General features: G+C 42.6%; 1 protein-coding gene across 1 annotated transcript in view; it reads right to left on the minus strand.

Annotated features, from left to right (window-relative positions):
• LOC139537570 (endothelial cell-selective adhesion molecule-like) overlaps window positions 1–20,891 on the minus strand; it is a 68,937-nt gene continuing 48,046 nt past the window's right edge. The window contains exons 2-7 of the mRNA XM_071339035.1: window positions 12,219–12,364; window positions 9,994–10,195; window positions 7,198–7,353; window positions 3,399–3,521; window positions 1,568–1,697; window positions 1–1,394 (exon numbers count right to left, since the gene is read on the minus strand). Coding sequence (XP_071195136.1) covers window positions 896–1,394; window positions 1,568–1,697; window positions 3,399–3,521; window positions 7,198–7,353; window positions 9,994–10,195; window positions 12,219–12,364 — 1,256 coding nt within the window. The 3' untranslated portion in view covers window positions 1–895. The remainder of the gene's footprint in view (window positions 1,395–1,567; window positions 1,698–3,398; window positions 3,522–7,197; window positions 7,354–9,993; window positions 10,196–12,218; window positions 12,365–20,891) is intronic.

A 20,891-nucleotide genomic window follows, 5' to 3' on the forward strand; every position in this document is an offset into this window, starting at 1 on the left:
ATGTAATTGACAAAATGTGTCAAATTGTATTTTATATAATATGAAAAGCTATTCCTATGTGGCAAAAGACCTACGTTTTAAGAGCTGTGTCTAAAGAGAATTGTCATGAAGTTTTAAACAAGTTACATGAAAAGGCAAAAAGTGTACTTTGCATTTAGAAAATGTAGTAACAAATGTTCAATCTAGTATGCCCAGTCATTTTCTTCACTGCATGATGCTAGGCAGGTATTCAGCAGTAATCCACCATATTTTTACACTAATATACTCATTTGAGAAGTTAAAATAGATAGAATAAAATTAATAATATGCTGTTCTTCAAACTAATTTGGTCCTTCATAATCTACATTGTCATATCCATCTGCAGGAAGTAAAATCAGGGGATCTAAGGCCAGTGTGCCATGACATCTTGTCAAGTCCCCGTTTTGAAAGTGACATCATACAATGGCCTTGGTAGGACGTGACAGATAGAGTGAATACAATCTTGTCAAAGAAAGACCGATGACTTAAATAGTTGCACTGGAAAACTTTGTAAAAAAATACACTGCTTGAATGTGCAATAGAAGAAATACGAAAAACTTCCAAAATGTATGAAATCCAGATCTGTACATATTTTGTATACATACGGAGTATAAAAAAACATTTTAATAAAATGTACTTCCGTATGCTTCATTAAATAAATTAGCCTTGTTTAGCAACACAGTCCATCTCTTAAGGTCTTACCAATGATCTCACTGCATTTTGAGCAGGTCAAACGCTCCATCTTCGATGGCCAATTCAAGCTTTAATCCTCGAGTTAGCTTATCTCTTTGTGGCAGCTGAATCTTTTCCTTATGAAAATCTATGTGAGTAAGTACAGTTGAAGGGTAAAAGGACACTGCACCATAACAGACTGGCACTACACCAGTGAGCCGGCCTGGTTCTGAGCTGGCACCATGATGGGAACCCCTCCCATGCGGGAAATGTTGGACGCGGTCACGACAGTGGGCAGAGGTGGCGAGCGTGGGGCCGGACGTGCTGTCTGGGGCTGGGTATAGGTCTGTGGGTGCTGGGTTCTGGGACTACCATTGGCACTGGGGGCTGCAGAATTAGCCAGTTGTCCGCGGGTCAGGGTTGTATCAGTGTTGTAGCTGTAGCCTGGCAGGGCGTGGCCATGTGTGGGTGTGGAGGCTCCATGGCACGGCCCGAGGCGGTAGCCAGAGACGCTGCCTGTGGCAGTGATGTTGGAGGCGGTGTCAGAGGGAGGGCACTGGGGACACAGCTGGGAAGAAGGCTCCCTCTGGTGGGGCCTGTTGGCGGTGGTGATGGAGGAGAGTGTGCCATTTTTGGAGACCACGTCCGAGCCAGAGCCGCCGCTCTTGGCCCACGAGACGCGCTTGGGCGCCTGAGCGTCCTCCCTGGGGGTGGAGAGGAGGAAAAGAAGGGGTGAGAGACTGGCTGACATCCATTTGGCATACACGCACCTTCATGTCACAGGTATATAACAGTATACATACGGTATGTTCTTTGTATAGTATACTAATATGTGCACACACACACACACACACACACAAGTGAAGGTGAATCTAACTTGATGTCATTGGCCAGGTCCTCCTCAGAGTCTCTCCTTCTCCTCAGGAGACCAACGAGGAAGAGGATGATGAAGATTAAGCCCAGCACCGAGCCCACCGTGGCCCCAGCAATCATCCCTGCGTTGGTCGCTGGGGAAACACACAACATTAAAACACACTTGCACTACAGATCTGTGGTATAGTACCTTCACTCTCCAGGGAAAATGAAATAAATACACTGTTTAGATGCTGTAGTAATTTACCCTTTGCGGTCCAAAAGATAAAACTACAGCAGCATCATGTTATTTGTACATTAGTTTTGTTCTTACATTCAGTCAATACCCAGCTCATTTAATTTACAGAGTAGCACCAACCAATGTCCCTTTTCCACCAAATTTAAAGAAGCTTAATTGCATTTTTTGTCCTATTTTATACACTGTAGTCTCCCAGAAAACTTTAAGGAAAGAAATGTTAGGTGGTAATAGATAACAGAAAGAGATAGCTACCAAGTGTAGGAATTGACACATACAGACACACCGTGTGTGGTGTGTGTATACAGTACCAGTCAAAAGTTGACACACCTACTCATTCAAGGGTTTATTTTTACTATTTTCTACATTGTAGACATCAAAACTATGTAATAACACATATGGAATCATGTAGTAACCAAAAAGTCTTAAGTCAAAATGTATTTCATATTTTAGATACTTCCAAGTACACCACCCTGCCTTGACAGCTTTGTACACTCTTGGCATTCTCTCAACCAGCTTCATGAGGTAGTCACCAGGAAAGCATTTCAATTAACAGGTGTGCCTTGTTAAAAGTTAATTTGTGGAATTTCTTTCCTTCTTAATGCGTTTGAGCCAATCAGTTGTGACAAGGTAGGGGTGGTATACAGAAGATAGCCCTATTTGGTAAAATAGCAAGTCCATATCATGGCAAGAACAGCTCAAATAAGCAAAGAGAAAAGACAGACCATCATTACTTTAAGACATGAAGGTCAGTCAATCCAGAAGATTTCAACATCTTTGAAAGTTTCAAGTGCAGTGTCAAAAAACATCAAGCACTGTGATGAAACTGGCTCTCAGGACCGCCACAGGAAAGGAAGACCCAGAGTTCCTTCTGCTGCAGAGGATAAGTTCATTAGAGTTACCAGCCTCAGAAATTGCAGCACAAATAAACGCTTCACAGAGTTCAAGTAACAGACACAACATCCACTGTTCAGAAGAGACTGCGTGAATCAGACCTTCATGGTCGAATTGCTGCAAAGAAACCACTACTAAAGGACACCAATAAGAAGAAGAGACTTGCTTTGGCCACAAAACACGAGCAATGGACATTAGACCAGTGGAAATCTGTCCTTTGGTCTGATGAGTCCAAATTTGAGATTTTTGGTTCCAACCGCCGTGTCTTTGTGAGACGCAGAGTAGGTGACCGGATCTCCGCATGTGTGGTTCCCACTGTGAAGCATGGAGGAGGTGGTGTGATGGTGCTTGCTGGTGACACTGTCTGATTTATTTAGAATTCAAGGCACACTTACCCAGCATGGCTACCACAGTGTTCTGCAGCGATACGCCATCCCATCTGGTTTGCACTTAGTGTGACTATCATTTGTTTTTTAAGTGCACATTAGATGAAGGAAAACTCAATATAAGTGAGGGCAGTGAATCAGTCCCAATTAAAATGCATTCTTAATTACTTACTCTGGATATCTGCATGCTCTGGTTATCAAAGCCGTTTCACGTACCAGGTGCCAACTGTTTTAGGAAGCACATTTCTCTACATTCTGACTGGCCCACATAGTGTACAGTGAGTCGTGTGTGTCCAGTGTTGCACTATAAAAGTACGTACAGGTGATGACCTCCAGGTTGATGTAGCATCTCTCTGTGCCGGCCGTGTTGCTGGCCAAACACACGTACTTCCCCGACATGTTGCTGCTCAGGTTGCTCAGCTTCAGGGTGCCTGTCTTCTCATCTGTAACACACACCCATCAGTGGTGGTCGTGCCGTTTAGGGAGGATGATTATTTGTATAAGCATGGCCTTATTTCTATTACAGCATATTGGATGACTGTCATTCATATTCCATTCACCTAGCTCAACGTAACATCGATAGGTTTAGGCTTCTACATGACACTCATTTTCCCTATACCTATCATGAGGTTGCTACAACCTAGCTTATGAATTAAAGTTTACAACATAGGTAGGTGCACAGGTCGAGGTACATTTGAGCAATCAAGGTGACAGACATTGACTCATTCAAAACCACCTTGCACTCTTCCCTGCATCTAGCTGATCTAGGGTGTGCAAACTAGATTTTCTATTGGACAAATTCAGGTATGTTAATCCCCGTTTCGGTAGGTAAATGTTTAAAAAAACAAAAAACAGAATGAATACACCCCTGATCACACGCAAATACAGTTCACTTTCATAGCAGTCACATAACAGCATAATCCCTTTGGTCGTTTTATTCCTTCTCACCTTTTCAATTCGCTTGTGGACTTCAGTGCACAACACATCAGCTTTCTGTGACCAGCCGGAAAAAAAACTTTTCCAAGCCAAACCGTCATATTATAACCTCTATAAACCGCCTACATCGTTGTCACCATATTAACGTCAGTCAACATAGCTACTAAAACTAATGCTCTAGTAAACCACATACAATCATGCAGTACAGTGTACAGTCAGCAGCAAGCAGTTACACAGGTGGGTCTCGTGGCAATAAATTTATAAAACCAAAAGCTTACTTGGAAGAGTTCCAGTGTTGGATAGCCATAGCCAGCTAGCTAACATAGCATCCTTCACTCCAGGACTTTGAGTAGGCGAAATTAGCTCACTGAATTCGCTAGCTAAGTGAAAGTGTAAAAGCAAATCTCGCTTCTCCTTCATTTTTGAATAAATTTAATTTGTTCAAAACTGTTAAACTATTGTCTTCTCTCTCTCTCTGAGTCAACTACTCACATTTTATGCACTGCAATGCTAGCTAGCTGTAGCTTATGCTTTCAGCACTACATTCATTCTCTGATCCTTTAAAAATTGGGCAGACAACATGTCAGTTATGCTGCAAGAGCTCTGATAGGTTGAAGGATGTCCTCCGGAAGTTGTCATAATTACTGTGTGAGTCTATGGAAGGAGGTGAGAACCATGAGCCTCCTAGGATGTCACAGGAAGGCCATAAAGATCATCAAGGACAACAACCACCCGAGCCACTACCTGTTCACCCCGCTATCATCCAGACGGCGAGGTCAGTACAGGTGCATCAAAGCAGGGGCCGAGAGACTGAAAAACAGCTTCTATCTCAAGGCCATCAGACTGTTAAACAGCCAACACTAACATTTAGTGGCCGCTGCCAACATACTGACTCAACTCCAGCCACTTTAATAATGGGAATTGATGGAAATCTATGTAAAAATGTATCACTAGCCACTTTAAACAATGCCACTTAATATAATGTTTACATACCCTACATTACTCATCTCATATGTATATGTATATACTGTACTCTATATCATCTACTGCATCTTGCCATCTTTATGTAATACATGTATCACTAGCCACTTTAAACTATGCCACTTTATGTTTATATACCCTACATTACTCATCTCATATGTATATACTGTACTCTATACCATCTACTGCATCTTGCCTATGCTGTTCTGTACCATCACTCATTCATATATCTTTATGTACATATTCTTTATCCCTTTACACTTGTGTGTGTGTATAAGGTAGTAGTTGTGGAATTGTTAGGTTAGATTACTCGTTGGTTATTACTGCATTGTCGGAACTAGAAGCACAAGCATTTCGCTACACTCGCATTAACATCTGCTAAAGTCAAAACAAAAACAGAACAATGACACGGCTATGCCTACTGAAACTCTGATTTGTTTATGCACAATCCTTTTGATTGCCCGTTCCATTTCACATTAAGAGTCCTTAAATCCACATAGATACAGTTGAAGTTGGAAGTTTACACACACCTTAGCCAAATATATTAAAACTCAGTTTTTCACAATTCCTGACATTTAATCCTAGTAAAAATCCCCTGTCTTATATCAGTTAGGATCACCAATTTATTTTAAGAAAGTGAAATGTCAGAATAATAGAGGATTTATTTCAGCTTTTATTTCTTTCATCACATTCCCAGTGGGTCAGAAGTTTACATACACAGTATTTGGTAGCATTGCCTTTAAAATTGTTTAACTTGGGTCAAACGTTTTGGGTAGCCTTCCACAACAAGTTGGGTGAATGTTGGTCCATTCCTCCTGACAGATCTGGTGTAAATGAGTCAAGTTTGTAGGCTTCCATGCTCGCACACGCTTTTTCAGTTCTGCCCACAAATTGTCTACAGGATTGAGGTCAGGGCTTTGTGATGGCCACTCCAATACCTTGACTTCGTTGTCCTGAAGCCATTTTGCCACAACTTTGGAAGTATGCTTGGGATCATTATCCATTTGGAAGACCCATTTGCGACCAAGCTTTAACTTCCTGACTGATGTCTTGATGTTGTTTCAATATATCCACATCGTTTTGCTCCTCATGATGCCATCTATTTTGTGAAGTGCACAGTCCCTCCTGCAGCAAAGCACCCCCACAACATGATACTGCCACCCCCGTGCTTCACGGTTGAGATGGTGTTCTTCAGCTTGAAAGCCTCCCCCTTTTTCCTCCAAACATAACAATGGTCATTATGGCCAAACAGTTATATTTTTGTTTCATCAGACCAAAGGACATTTCTCCAAAAAGTATGATCTTTGTCCCCATGTGCTGTTGCAAAGCGTAGTCTGGCTTTTTATGGAGGTTTTGGAGCAGTGGCTTCTTCCTTGCTGAGCGTCCTTTCAAGATATGTCGATATAGGACTTGTTTTACTGTGGATATAGATACTTTGTACCCATTGTTGTCCAGGAGACGGAACACGTCTCCTTCCTGAGCGGTATGATGGCTGCGTGGTCCCATGGTGTTTATACTTGTGTACTATTGTTTCAGGCGTTTGGAAATTGCTCCCAAGGATGAACCAGACTTGGAGGTCTAAAACAAATTCTGAGGTCTTGGCTGATTTCTTTAGATTTTCTCATGATGTCAAGCAAAGAGGCACTGAGTTTTAAGGTAGGCCAAATACATCTCCAATTGACTCAAATTATGTCAATAGCCTATCAGAAGCTTCTAAAGCCAAGACAATTTTCTGGAATTTTCCAAGCTGTTTAAAGGCACAGTGTACTTAGTGTATGTAAACTTCTGACCCACTGGAATTGTGATACAGTGAGTTCTAAGTGAAATAATACCTGTAACTTTAGGACACTTAACGTAAAGTGAGACCTGATTGCCTCAATTCAAATTTAACTTTTTCAAAATCCCTTTGCCATTGGCAAAATTATACCCTCTGCTTTGTCATTACATTTGCTTATGGTATATACTGTGTACATTTCTTATCCAGAGCAACTCACATTAAGTGTGCACAACAACTTGGTTGAACGACATACTATTACAGTACTCAAAGTCTTATCAAATTGCAGAAAGAGAGCAAGCTCTCCCTGAAATACAGTACATTTACAATAAATACACTATTTCTGAGTAAAAAGGTTTTGCTTATGATGTTGGTTAATAAAGTTAGACCTCCATGTTTCAGATGTCAGACTGCAGTTAGTTACTCACTGAGCATGGGAGAGAAGAAGACTTCAGACGTGAGGCTGGTCTTCTGCCACTTGTACATGGGGATGGGCTTGCCTGACTTGGACTTGCAGCTCAGTGTGACGTTGCCTTTCAGAACTGGCTTCCCCGACAGAGCGCACTCTGGGACAGCAGGAGGGACTGAGATATAGGAGAGAGGTTGAACATTTGTGATGAGATGCTAAGTTACAGTATTTGAATAATGATAGATAGAAGAATGTTAAGGATTTAGGGTAGTGGCAAACAGTGAAACTATTGTGTTAAGATACATACAGGAACGTGTGTACAGGTATGCGGGTGCGCATGTACTGTATGCGGGTTTATGTGCAAGTAGAGCACATCTGTAAGTGTGTGTGTGTGTGTGTGTGTGTGTTATCAGCATTTGATCATATACAGTGCTTTCAGAAAGTATTCATACCACTTGACTTATTCCACATTTTGTTGGGTTACAGACGGAATTCAAAATTGATACAAGTTAGCAAATGTATTGAAAATTAGAGAGAGAAATATCTCATTTAGATAAGTATTCACACCTGAGTAAATACTTTGTAGAAGCACCTTTGGCGCCGATTACAACTTTGAATCATCTTGGGTATGTCTGTATCAGCTTTGCACATCTGTATTTTGCAATTTTCTTCCATTCTTCCTTAACAGAGCTTGAGAAAATCTGTAAGTTAGATGGGGTGTGGCGGTGAACAGCAATCTTCAAGTCTTCCACAGATTTTCAATGGGATTCAAGACTGGGCATTGTCTGGGTCACTCAAGGACTTTCACATTCTTGTTCTGAAGCCATTCCAGCATTGCTTTGGCTCTATACTTGGGGTCATTGTCCTGTTGGAATGTAAATATTCACCCCAGTCTAAGGTAGTTTGCACTCTGAAGCAGGTTTTCATCAAGGATTTGCCTATATTTGTCTCCATTCATTGTTCCCTCTATCCAGTCTCCCAATTCCTGCCTCTGATGAAAAGCCTTCCCATGCTTCACGGAAGGGATGGTGTTTGACAGGTGATGAGCTGTGCCTGGTTCTCAAGACATAGCCCTTTGCATTCAGGCCAAAGAGTTCAATTTTTGTCTCTTCAGACAATCTTTTGCCTTACGCTCAGTGTCTTTCACATGCCTTTTTGCAAACTCCAGGTGTGCTGCGATATGCCATTTTCTCAGGAGTGGCTTCCGTCTGGCCACTCCCATAAAGCCCAGATTGGTGAAGTGCTGCAGATACGGTTGTCCTTCTGTCAGGTTCTCCCATCTCAGCCAAGGAACTTTGTAGTTGTCAGTGGTCATTGGGCTCTTGGTCACCTCCCTGACTAATGTTCTTCTTGCCTGGTTGCTCAGTTTGGTCGGACGGCCAGCTCAGTTGCACCCTGAACCACAGGGTGCAACTGGCTAAAAGACATCAACAGTTCAGAGACTGCATAAATCAGGCCTTCATAGTTGAATTGCTGCAAAGAAACCACTACTAAAAGGACACCAATAATAAGAAGAGACGTACTTGTGCCATGAAACACGAGCAATGAACATTAGACCGGTGGAAATCTGTCCTTTGGTCTGATGAGTCCACATTTCTGGTTCCAACCGCCGTGTCTTTGTGAGACGCAGAGTAGGTGAATGGATGATCTCCACATGTGTGGTTACCATCGTGAAGCATGGAGGAGGTGTGATGGTGCTTTGCTGGTGAAACTGTCTGATTTAACCAGCATGGCTACCACAGCATTCTGCAGCGATACACCATCCTATCTGGTTTGCGCTTAGCGGGACTATCATTTGTTTTTCTACAGGACAATGACCCAAAACACCCCCTCCAGGCTGTGTAAGGACTATTTGACCAAGAAGGAGAGTGATGGAGCATTATGACCTGGCCTCAGATGACCTGGCCTCCACAATCACCCGACCTCATCCCAAACCATCTCAATTAGGTTGAGTTGGACCTCGGAATGAAGGAAAAGCACCCGACAAGTGCTCAGCATTTGTCGGAACTCCTTCAAAACTGTTGGGAAAGCATTCCATGTGAAACTGGTTGAGATCATGCCAAAAGTGTGCAAAGCGGTCATCACCGCTACTTTGAATAAACTCAAATATAAAATATTTAGATTTGTTTAACACTTTTTTGCTTACTACATGATTCCATGTGTGTTATTTCATAGTTTGATGTCTTCACTATATTATACAATGTAAAACATAAAGAAAAACCATTGAATGAGTTGGTGTCCAAACTTTGACAGAATTGTGATGAGGCATACAGTACCAATCTTGGAGATCTGTGGCCAGTTCCTTGGACTTCATGGTATAGTTTCTGCTCTGACATACACTGTCAACTGTGGGACCTTATATACTGTAGAAAGGTATGTATCTTTCTAAATCATGTTCAAACAATTGAATTGGCCACAGATGTACTCCAATCAAGTTCTAGTGACGTCAAGGATGATCAAAGGAAATAGGATGCACCCGAGCTCAATATGGAGTGTCATAGCAAAGGTATGTGAATACTTATGGAAATTCAATTGCTGTATTTCACTTTCAATAAATTAGCAAACTTTCCTAAAAACATGTTTTCACTTTGCCATTATGGGGTATTGTGTGTAGATGGGTGAGCGAAAGCAGTCAGTCAATTTCATCCATTTTTAATTCAGGCTGTAACATTTTGAATAAGTCAAGGGGTATGAATACTTTGATGGCACTGTATACGTACATGCATGCCTCATTCTACATGTACAGCTCATAAGAATACACAGATGGCGTACTGCATGACTACAAGAACTACATAAGGGGTCTCCTCGTCCTTACCAATGACGTCGAGGACAAGTTCCCCGGTCAAGCCCTGGGCCCCGGGGATGATGACCTGGCAGAAGTAGCGTCCCGAGTCTGACTCCTTCGTGTTGTTGATGTACAGAGAGAGGTTGGCCGAAGGCATGGTGGCTGTGAAGCCGACTCGCTCCTCAAACTGCGGGCTGCCTAAACTAATTGAGTCTAGGGTGTAGGAGATTATCTGTGTGGGTTGGATGGAGGGGACAAGAGCCATGAAGATTGTTGAAAAGGTCCCTAGAAAATAATTTAGCTTTTTCTTTATTTTACACCATGTAGTCTACCATTACTAAGGAGGTTCTCTTAGCTAATGTTATGTTCTTAATAGAGCCATGATAAGGCAATATTGAGTACATTGGAGTATGAATAGAAGTAAAGTACTTTAAAATATCATATAGATCATTATGCAAACAAGCAAGACAGAATTATCATTTGGAGCTAAAGACGAAGTCTGACTCAGAGTTGAGATAAAGGCTCACAACTCAGACATTCCGTAGTTAAATCCGACTACCGCTCCATGACTGGGCCTTTAGCCAAAGCACCAACAACTGCAACCTCCCAATCTACTGTTGGTGAGTGCTACTGTAGTGGAATGGTAACTACGAGACTCAAACTGGATTTTTTTGTCTTTGTTTTTCCCCTTTGGGACTTGGTCCATCTGTATACTACTGTAAAACAAATCTGTGATTAGCAAATATAAGCCCATGCACGTCCCTAGATAGTATCGTCTGTGGATGCAAGTTTGAAGATCCAAGTCAGATGAGAGCCTTATGGCCAACTGCCCGCTTTCACAAGCTTCATTTGTTTTTGTTTTGTAAAGGGTTAACCCCAACCTAACCCCTAAACCACCTCTCAAGTGGTTTAGAGTCGTATCACTTGATGGCCTAATTTTCTGAAATGTTAGTCGGAAAAAGCCAAAAACAAGCTATTTTATATTTATGCATTTTCAAGCAGGGGTAAAATACATTGGAAAGATGGAGTGCTAAGCATTTTATTAGACTCATTTCTGAGGGTTTCCGAAGGAAGAGCTTTGCCAGATTAACAGCAGTCAACATCCTTCATGATAATATTCCCCCACGTTCCGCCACAGATGGCCAAGCAAGAAAGATTTTCAGTTGTAGTTCAAATCAAACTTAATTTGTCACAAGCGCCGAATACAACAAGGTAGACTTTACCGTGAAATGCTTACTTACAAGCCCTTAACCAACAGTGCAGTTCAAGAAGAGTTTCGAAAATATTCACCAAGTAGACTAAAATAAAAAGTAATAATAAAAAGTAACACAATAAGAATAACGAGGCTATATACAGGGGGCACCGGTACTGAGTCAGTGTGTAGGGGTACAGGTTAGTTGAGGTAATTGGTAGATGTAGGTGAAGTGACTATGCATAGATAATAAAAACTGCAAGTAGCAACAGTGTACAAAATGGAGAGGGGGGGGGGTTGTCAATGTTAATTGTCCGGTGGCAATTTTATTAATTGTTCTACAGTCTTATGGCTTGGGGGTAGAAGCTGTTGAGGAGCCTTTTGGTCCTAGACTTGGCACTCTGGTAGTTGGGAGCTTTTGAGCAAAAATTGCACAAAACAGCAAACACATTATCTGTAATAATCAACAGACAAATTATAATTATCACAGAAGTCTGAGTTGAACATTAAAACAAACCCTAACAAAATTAAATACATTCATCATTTCAAGTTCAACTTACAAAAGTCATATTACAGATTTTATACATTTTTACAAAAAATAAACTTCCATGTATAAAGTACTTCTGGGCTCCTGAGTGGCGCAGCGGTCTAAGACACTGAATCTCAGTGCAAGAGGTGTCACTATAGTACCTGGTTTGAATCCAGGCTGTATCACATCCGGCCGTGATTGGGAGTCCCAAACCAACTTAAATAAAGGTTAAATAAAAATAATTTAAAAAAAAGTATTTAACTGGTATGCAGAGCTAATGCAGGTACCTTACTGGCCTCTGGGACATTATATTGTAGCCTTAGGATGTCACAGACTAATCATGACCACTGCATGATCAAAGGGATCTTCACACATCCCAACTTAAGATGCACAAATATGCCATTGCCTTAATGTTTAGTGCGAAAGTTCAAGTTACTGTACATGTCTCAAGTAAGAACGGCCCTAAATCGTCAGACAATCAGCACAGATGCTAAAGGCACCACACACAGAACATAACAGAGCCCAAACACTCACCAGTTGAGAGTTATTGGCTACAAAGTTCCAGAGGACGGTGTTCTTGCCGATGCTGTAGCTGGTGCTGTACCAGGCCTGCAGCACCACCTTCTGACCTTCGATCACCTTCATGATACTCTGGGGCATCTGGATCTGGGCCAGCACACCTGGAGGACGGAGAGGGGAAGGGGAAAAACAGAGTACTTACTTAAGGAACCTGTCCGAGTGTGGTTGTGATTATCTGGCTTAATAGATTGAAAAGCCCCTGCGTTTTGTAATTGTTTCTGGCAGAATGGAAAAAACAATAAGACATGCTTTTCCCAAGCTGTGTTTGAAATGATAACCTGCTAAGCTTTTGTTTCACACACTGCAAGCATGTTTATTTTTATAGTTTCTCAAGATACAAGTTTTGATAAGGAAAAGGTGTAGCGGTTGTGGCTTGTTGACAAGCACTTAAAACATGTCATATCAAAACGTCTTCTCTCAGATCTATTATAGGTGGACACAGAGGCAATCAATCACATTTACAGTCCACTTTCATATCAAAACAAAAAGACTGACACTTGCCAAGTCAAAAGGTTGACAAGCCACATTTAATTTGATTGTCAGTGAAAAATGTGTCACCCTTCAAGAAATCTACTTCACGAGATTCCTCATACTGTAAAAAAACAGCTATGAAAACAAAAAATGACAATGCTTAGTAGGGACACATGGAAACAATTTGCAAAGACAAAAAACTTATTTGACGCTCTCTTCCAGAGCTATTGGAACCAATAATAAGCCATCACAGGCTTGCCAACCACAGCTCATGGAGACATCCACTTTGCGCACAACCCACATCATGAAACAATTGTTCCTACCAACCAACGATGGGAAAAAATACAAACAGACAAGCACTTGGGGAGGTTTTCATAACAACAAACCCCATGCTAGATGGTCACTTGGTCCCAACAAGTCACAGCAACTAACCCACATAGTAAAAAATAAAGACATCTCATGATGTCATTGAAGCAGAGTGGTAGAAATGGACTAGAGGCAGCACTTATTTGTCCAGTTGGAAGTAGATCAAATGTGGAATAAAAAAAGAATGGAGGGGAAAAAAGGGAAGTGGATCAATCTCCACCCGTCTGGTGCACCAGCTTGGCCAAAACGAGTAAGTATATTCAGTCCATGGTCCACTCAGCGCACCCTCACACAACCACACATCCCCGCACCCCCCCCCCCCCCCCCACACACACACACAATAGCATCCCCACACACACAACATCCCCACACAGACACACACACATCCCCACCACCCCCCCCCCCCCACACAGAGCAGCATCCCCCAAAACACACACCGCATCCCCCCCGCATACAGCCACATCCCCACACACAGCTGCATCCACACACACACACCACCACCGCATCCCCCCCACACACAGCTGCATCCACACACACACACCACCACCGCATCCCCCCCACACACACACCCACCACTGCACCCCCCCCCACACACACCCCACCGCATCCCCCCACACACCACCGCCGCATCCCCCCCCCCACATGACCGCATTTCCCCCCCACAGACAACAACCCCCCCACACACTACCGCATCCCCCACAAACACACACCACCGCCTCCCGCCCCCACATCCCCCACTAAACACACACCACCGCATCCCCACCCACACACCGCCGCATCCCCACCCACACACCACAGCATTCCCTACCCGCAAACACACACCTCCGCATCCCCACCCACCACCGCATTCCCACAACCGCATCCCCCCCCACACACAACCGCATCCCCCCCACACACCCCCTGAATATATGAATGCCGAGAGCGCACTCAGTGCACTCCCAAAAATGAAAATATCAACGAAAAATACAATTTCTACATGTAAATGCGTTTTCATATTGCTTTCTTTGGCAACTATGGTAATGTACAGAACCAACACTAAGTCAACGTTTACCATTAGAAATAAAACACTCATTTATACTGAATAAAAATATAAAAACGCAAAGTTTGTGTTAAATTACTGTCCATATAAGGAAAGTCAATTTAAATTAATTAATTAGGCCCTAATCTCTGGATGTCACCTTAAAAAAATGGGCAGGTTCGCAGCCACTGGGGAGCCAGGCCCAGCCAATCAGACGTACTGTCAAATTCTCTAAAACGATGTTGAGGTGGCTTATGGTAGAGAAATTAACATGAATTGTTTAGCGACAGCTCTGGTGGACATCAAATCATTCCTGCTGTCAGCATGCCAATTGCACGCTCCCTCAAATCTTGAGACATCTGTGGCATTGTGTTGTGTGACAAAACTGCACATTTTAGAGAGGCCTTCTATTGCCCCAGCACAAGGTGCACCTGTGTAATGATCAGGCCATTTTATCAGCTTATTGCTATGCCACACCTGCCAGGTGGATGGATTATCTTGACAAAATAATAAAATGCTCATTAACAGGAATGTAAACAAATTGTGCACAAAATTGAGAAATAAATATTTTTGTTCAGTGTATAAGAAAAATTCATACTCTTATATTTTGGTTGCTAGAGACGCAACCCAGTCGTTGGTTCAGTTTAGCTTGACATTCATGAACGATATTTGTTCTTTAATGTTCCGTTGTCATGCTCAATGCCAACGTTCTTATCCCTTGCTTGTGAGCCAGTTAGCTAAAACCTCGCTTTTGTTGACAATTTCGATACCTTTTGGAAACAAAACACGTTTTAAGGAGGATGGGATCCACCCAAATCATTTGCGTTCCTGGATCCTTTCACAGCATAAGGCTGCATTGAGACAATGATTAATCAATGACCCAAGCCCAGCTCTGTTAATCTCTACCATTGTGTCGCTGAGTCATCATAATGCTTAAGCAAATGTACATTACACCAGGGGCATTGGTAGACAAAGTAAGTAACCCAATTTATGTCCCTCTAACTGCCCTGAATGCTACAAATAATTCACTAAACCTTAAACCTCAACTAAATATTGTAATAAATAATGTGGAAATTGAGCAAGTTGAGGTGACTAAACTGCTTGGAGTAACCCTTGATTGTAAACTCACGGTCAAAACATATTGATACAACAGTAGCTAAGATTTGGAGAAGTCTGTCCATAATAAAGCACTGCTCTACCTTCTTCACAGTACTATCAACAAGGCAAATCCTGCAGGCTCTAGTTTTGTCACACCTGGACTACTGTTCAGTCGTGTGGTCAGGTGCCACTATTTTATTTCACCTTTATTTAACCAGGTAGGCCAGTTGAGAACAAGTTCTGATTTACAACTGCGACTTGGCCAAGATAAAGCAAAGCAGTGCGACAAAAACAGAGTTACACATGGGATAAACAAATTTACAGTCAATAACACAATAGAAAAATCTGTATACAGTGTGAGAAAATGGAGGTAAGGCAATAAATAGGCCAATAGTGGCAAAGTAATTACAATTTACACTGGAGTGATATGTGCAGATGAGGATGTGCAAGTAGAAATACTGGTGTGCAAAAGAGCAGAAAAACAAATATGGGGATGAGGTAGGTAGTTGGTTGGATGGGCCATTTACAGATGGGCTGTGTACAGCTGCAGCAATTGGTAAGAAATGTGAAAGTTCCACAGAGGAACTCAGAAAAATTGCAATTGGCTCAGAACATGGCAGCACGGCTGGTCCTTGGATGTACACAGAGAGCAAACAACATGAATGTCAATCTCTCCTGGCTCAAAGTGGAGGAGAAATTGACTTCATCACTAATTGTAAATCAAATGGAAGAGAAGCTCTATCAATGTTACTTGTTTTGAGTAATCATTTCATATTATGGTACTGCAATATCCTTGTTGTCTTTCAATAAAATTAAATTTCCAATTTCAAAGAGTTGTGTGCAATCTTCATTTCTCGCAATCCAGTGTGTCACTGCATGCATGTGTGCCTGCATATGGGGCCTGCTTGTGTGCATGGGGGTTTAACTATCACATGGGAGTGTGTAAGCTTCTCAGTGCGTGTCTGTTGAGCGTCCATGTGGTATGAAATGTAATGTGTGTGTCTGTATAGGACTTCTGATCTTCCCACTCCCAAATTATTGTTCATATTCTTTTAGCCATACTCCAAATTCTTAGCCCAGGGTTATCAGAACACGAGGATACCAGTATAATTTTGATTATTCAATAGATTAAACTCCTAATCTTATTCTCAAACACAGAAGCAATCTCTCACATAACTGACATGATAAAAATGACTAAAACAAACCGGCTACATTTTTGTAAAATGCCCAATCACCAATCAGCCCAGTCCACTGCCTGTTCTGACTGAGTGGAGATTTACTCAATAACAACCACATGGCCAGAGACAGACTGCAATGTGTCCAAATGACCAGGTGGAAGCAGCAGATACCTGCCACTGAGCACCAATGAGCTTAAAAAAAACAATGACCATGTTTGCATGCACACCAATATCAAGTATTCTGTTTTCAAGTTGACACATACACATCAAATCCCGTTTACAATAACATGAAAACGCTTGTATCACGGTTATGAGAAACCTGGATAAGATGCCTGGGATATCTTGATCAAAGACTGGTTACTGTGGCATGTAAAAATCTTATCCCGTTTACTGTCGTTTTTACGGTCTGTGCAGATCATGGGTGTTGTGTGATTGTAGTTCATCTGATTGTCAAACATCACTTCAAAAAAAGTAGGCTACCTGCGCAGTTCGATCCACTATAATTCCATAATTTAGCCTACTATAATTAATTTACTACTGGCTACCTTCACCCTTAATTTAGACACGTTTCTGCTTATAATTTCCAACATTTGGTAGGCCATACTATACATTTCCGACATTCGGTTTATCATAACTTGTAGCCCCAGAAGACTAAAAATAAAGTCGTGCTCACCAGAATAAATGTCTCACATCAATAGAATGAATGCATTAGCAATCTAGTTAACACCGGTAAAGTTGTCTGTTTTGTTTAGGGACCGGGGAGGAAAGGCAAGAACTCCAAAACAGGGGAAAGAGATGGCAGCATCGCGACTAGCTCTTAAGAAACTTTGCAGTATTTTGTTGTGTATTATTTTTACATTATTAGCTCAGAAAATGTGTGTCATTACTTACAGCCGGGAAGAACTATTGGATATTAGAGCGACGGTAACTCACCAGAACTACCAGCATTATGACCAGGAATATGACTTCCCTGGAGCAGATCCTTTGTTCACTCCCCCAGAGCAATTTAACTTATTCCAGAGGCTGACCCAAAACGTCGCCGGCGGAGGAGAGGCACTCGAGGCGGCCTGCTGGTTCGACGCAGGAGGAACGCACACCACCCACCGCTTCAGAGTATATTACTCGCTAATGTTCAGTCTTTGGATAACAAAGTTGATGAGCGTAGAGCAAGGATTTCTTTCCAGAGACATCGGGGCCTGTAAAATACTTTGTATCATGTAAACATGGCTCTCAGGATACTCTGTCGGAGTCGGTAAACCCAGCAGGATTCTCAGTAAATTGCACCTTGAGGAATAAATAGCTCCCCGGGTAGCAGAAGGGCAGACAAGTGCGTTTCATGATTAACGACTCATGGTGTAATTCTAGGAACATACAGGAACTCAAGCGCTTTGTTCACCCGACCTAGAACACCTCACAATTAAATGGCAACCATATTATCTCAAGAGAATTCTCTGTCGTCGCCATGGCCGTTTACATACCACTTCAAGCCGAAACCGACGGCCCTCAAAAGAACTTCACTGGAAACCACAGATCCTGAGGCTGCATTTATTGTAGCAGGGGATTTTAACAAAGCAAATCTGAGGACTAGGCTGCCGAAGTTATCAACAGTCCTACTCACGCTACTAAGACTTACGACTATTGCTATTCAAACTTCCAGAATGCTTACAAGGCCCTCCCCCTGCTCTCCTTTAGGCAAATCTGACCACGACTCCATCTTGCTCACCCCCCCTACAGGCAGAAACTCAAACAGGAAGTGCCCTTTCTTTGTACTATTCAACGCCGGTCTGACCAATCGGAACCCACGCTTCAGGATTGTTTTGATCACGTGGACTGGGATATGTTCTAGGTAGCTTGCGAAAATAATCTAGACACATACGGTGAATGAGTTTATAAGGAAGTGTACAGGAGATGTAGTACCCACTGACTATTAAAAAGTACTACCCTAACCAGAAACCGTGGATAGATGGTAGCATTCGCGCGAAACTGAAAGCGAGAACCACCGCATTTAATCATGGCAAGGATACAGGTAATAGGGCAGATTATAAAACAGTATGCTTTGTGGAGTGAATAACTAATCCAACAAGCTAAACGTCAGTATAGAGTCGCAATTCAATGGCGCAGAAATGAGACGTATGTGGCAGGGACTACAGACAATCAAGGACTACAAAAGGAAAACCAGCCATGTCGCCGAGACCGACGTCTTGCTTCCGGACAGGCTAAACACATTCTTTGCACGCTTGGAGGATAACAATGCCACCAACGCGGCACGCTACCAAGGACGGTAGGCTCTCCTCCTCTATGGCCGATGTGAGTAAAACATTTAAATCGTGCTAACCCTCGCAAGGCTGCCGGCCCAGACAGCATCCTTAGCCACGTCCTCAGAGCATGTGCAGACCAGCTTGCTGGTGTGTTTACGGGCATATTCAATCTCTCCCTATCCCAGTTTGCTGTCCCAACATGCTTCAAGATGACCACCATTGCCTTCTTGGGTACAAGAACAAAGGTAACTTAACGACTATCGCCCCGTAGACCTCACTTCTGTCATCATGAAGGGGTTTGAGACACTAGTCAAGGATCATATCACCTTCACCTTACACCCTAGACACACTTCAATTTGCTTACCGCCCCAATAGACCCACAAACGATGCAATCACCATCACTCTGCCCTATCCCATCTGGACAAGAGAAATACCTATGTAAGAATGCTGCTTATTTTCTCAAGAGGTGAAAGAAAGAAATATTTCTCCACTCCTGTCTTAAAATGTCTAAATCCTTTAGAGTATCATTTTATTGCTCTAACAGAAGAAAAAGGCATAGTGGGTTGCAGATGTGAGAAGCAAAGGTGCTCTGAGTGGAGTCCATGTGTTTATATTCATGATTACAGTGTGTGTGGGTGTGTTTAGTGCATGTTTGCTATACTTAGCAGTATTTAAATAGTCTAATGAATGTATTTTGCCGCCTCTTGTAAGGCTAAGAGTGAGTGTGAGAGAGAGACCCCTCCCGCTATTTGAGAGTCTGCTAAGACGCCTCAGAAAGGGGGGAATAACCCAGCAAAGGGACGTACGGCGGGGGGGAACCAGAGTCTACAACAGACTACTGTCATTAAGTAGAGAAGCTCTCTTCCATTCCTTTTTAATCATCCCTCTCTCCTCTTCTAGCCACTCTCCCTCCCTCTACAAGGGTTTTAGCTGGCCTAATGCCTTTCTTGAGATTCTCACCCTTGCGGCTGTACCTTCTAGTGGCTGTGAAGGCAGGAGTCACTTAGCAGACTCATACAGGGGTAGTTGGGGGGGAGGGGTAGGGATCCTCCAGGTTCATTGTGTTTTATAGTTTTGTTCACATACATCCACTGGTTTCTGTGTTTTTATAAGAGAACAAGGTCGTATTCCGTACACACCAAACGCTAGAAAGTGTGTGTGTCAGACTAATAAGAGGACCCGCTGCATGTGTATATCTGCACAGCGTGACTGTGTGCTGGTCCATGCTGTGTATGATACAGCAACCTGGGTAAGGCGAGCTGCTTGGCTGTAGTATGAGGAAAGGTGAGAGAGCCTGCTACTTGCTGCTGCGTAGACAGAGACTGGAGTCCAGTGTCAGAGGTCCAGCGGGCTGCATTCTCCAACTACTGTATCTCTACATTGTACAATGGATATGAAAACAAGCGTGTCTTATTGTACAAGTTCAGGTAGTCCCTCCGTTTGTACATTTTCTAGCATTTGGTGTGTACGGAATACAACCTTGTTCTCTTCTAAAAAACACAGAAACCATTGGATGTATGAACAAAACTATAAAACACAAGATGCAACAATTGAATGATTTTACAGTTCATAATGAAATCAGTCAAGTGAAACATTTATTTAGGCCCTAATCTATGGATTTCACATGACTAGGAATACAGACATTCATCTGTTGGTCACAGATAACTTTAAAAAAAGGTTGGGGCGTGGATGAGAAAACCAGTCAGTTTCTGGTGTGACCACCATTTCATGCAGCACAACATCTCCTTCGCATAGAGTTGATCAGGCTGTTGATTGTGGCCTGTGGAATATTGTCCCACTCCTCTTCAGAGGCTGTGCGAAGTTACTGGATATTGGCGGAAACTGGAACACGCTGTCGTACACATCAATCCAGAGCATCCCAAACATGGTCAATGAGTGACATGTCTGGTGAATATGCAGGCCATGGAAGAACTGGGACATTTTCAGCTTCCATGATATGTGTACAATTCCTTGCGACATGGGGCCATGCAATATCATGCTGAAACATGAGGTGATGGCGGCAGATGAATGGCACGACAATGGGACTCAGGATTTCGTCACGGTATCTCTGTGCCTTCAAATTGCCATCAATAAAATGCAATTGTGTTCATTGTCTGTAGCTCATGCCTGCCCATACCTTAACCCTGCCACCACGGGGCACTGTTCACAACGTTGACATCAGCAAACCTCTCGCCCACACTTGGTCTGCAGGACGTACTGCCAAATTCTCTATAACGAT

The sequence above is a fragment of the Salvelinus alpinus genome, chromosome 13, assembly GCF_045679555.1.
Source record: "Salvelinus alpinus chromosome 13, SLU_Salpinus.1, whole genome shotgun sequence".
NCBI lineage: Eukaryota > Metazoa > Chordata > Actinopteri > Salmoniformes > Salmonidae > Salvelinus > Salvelinus alpinus.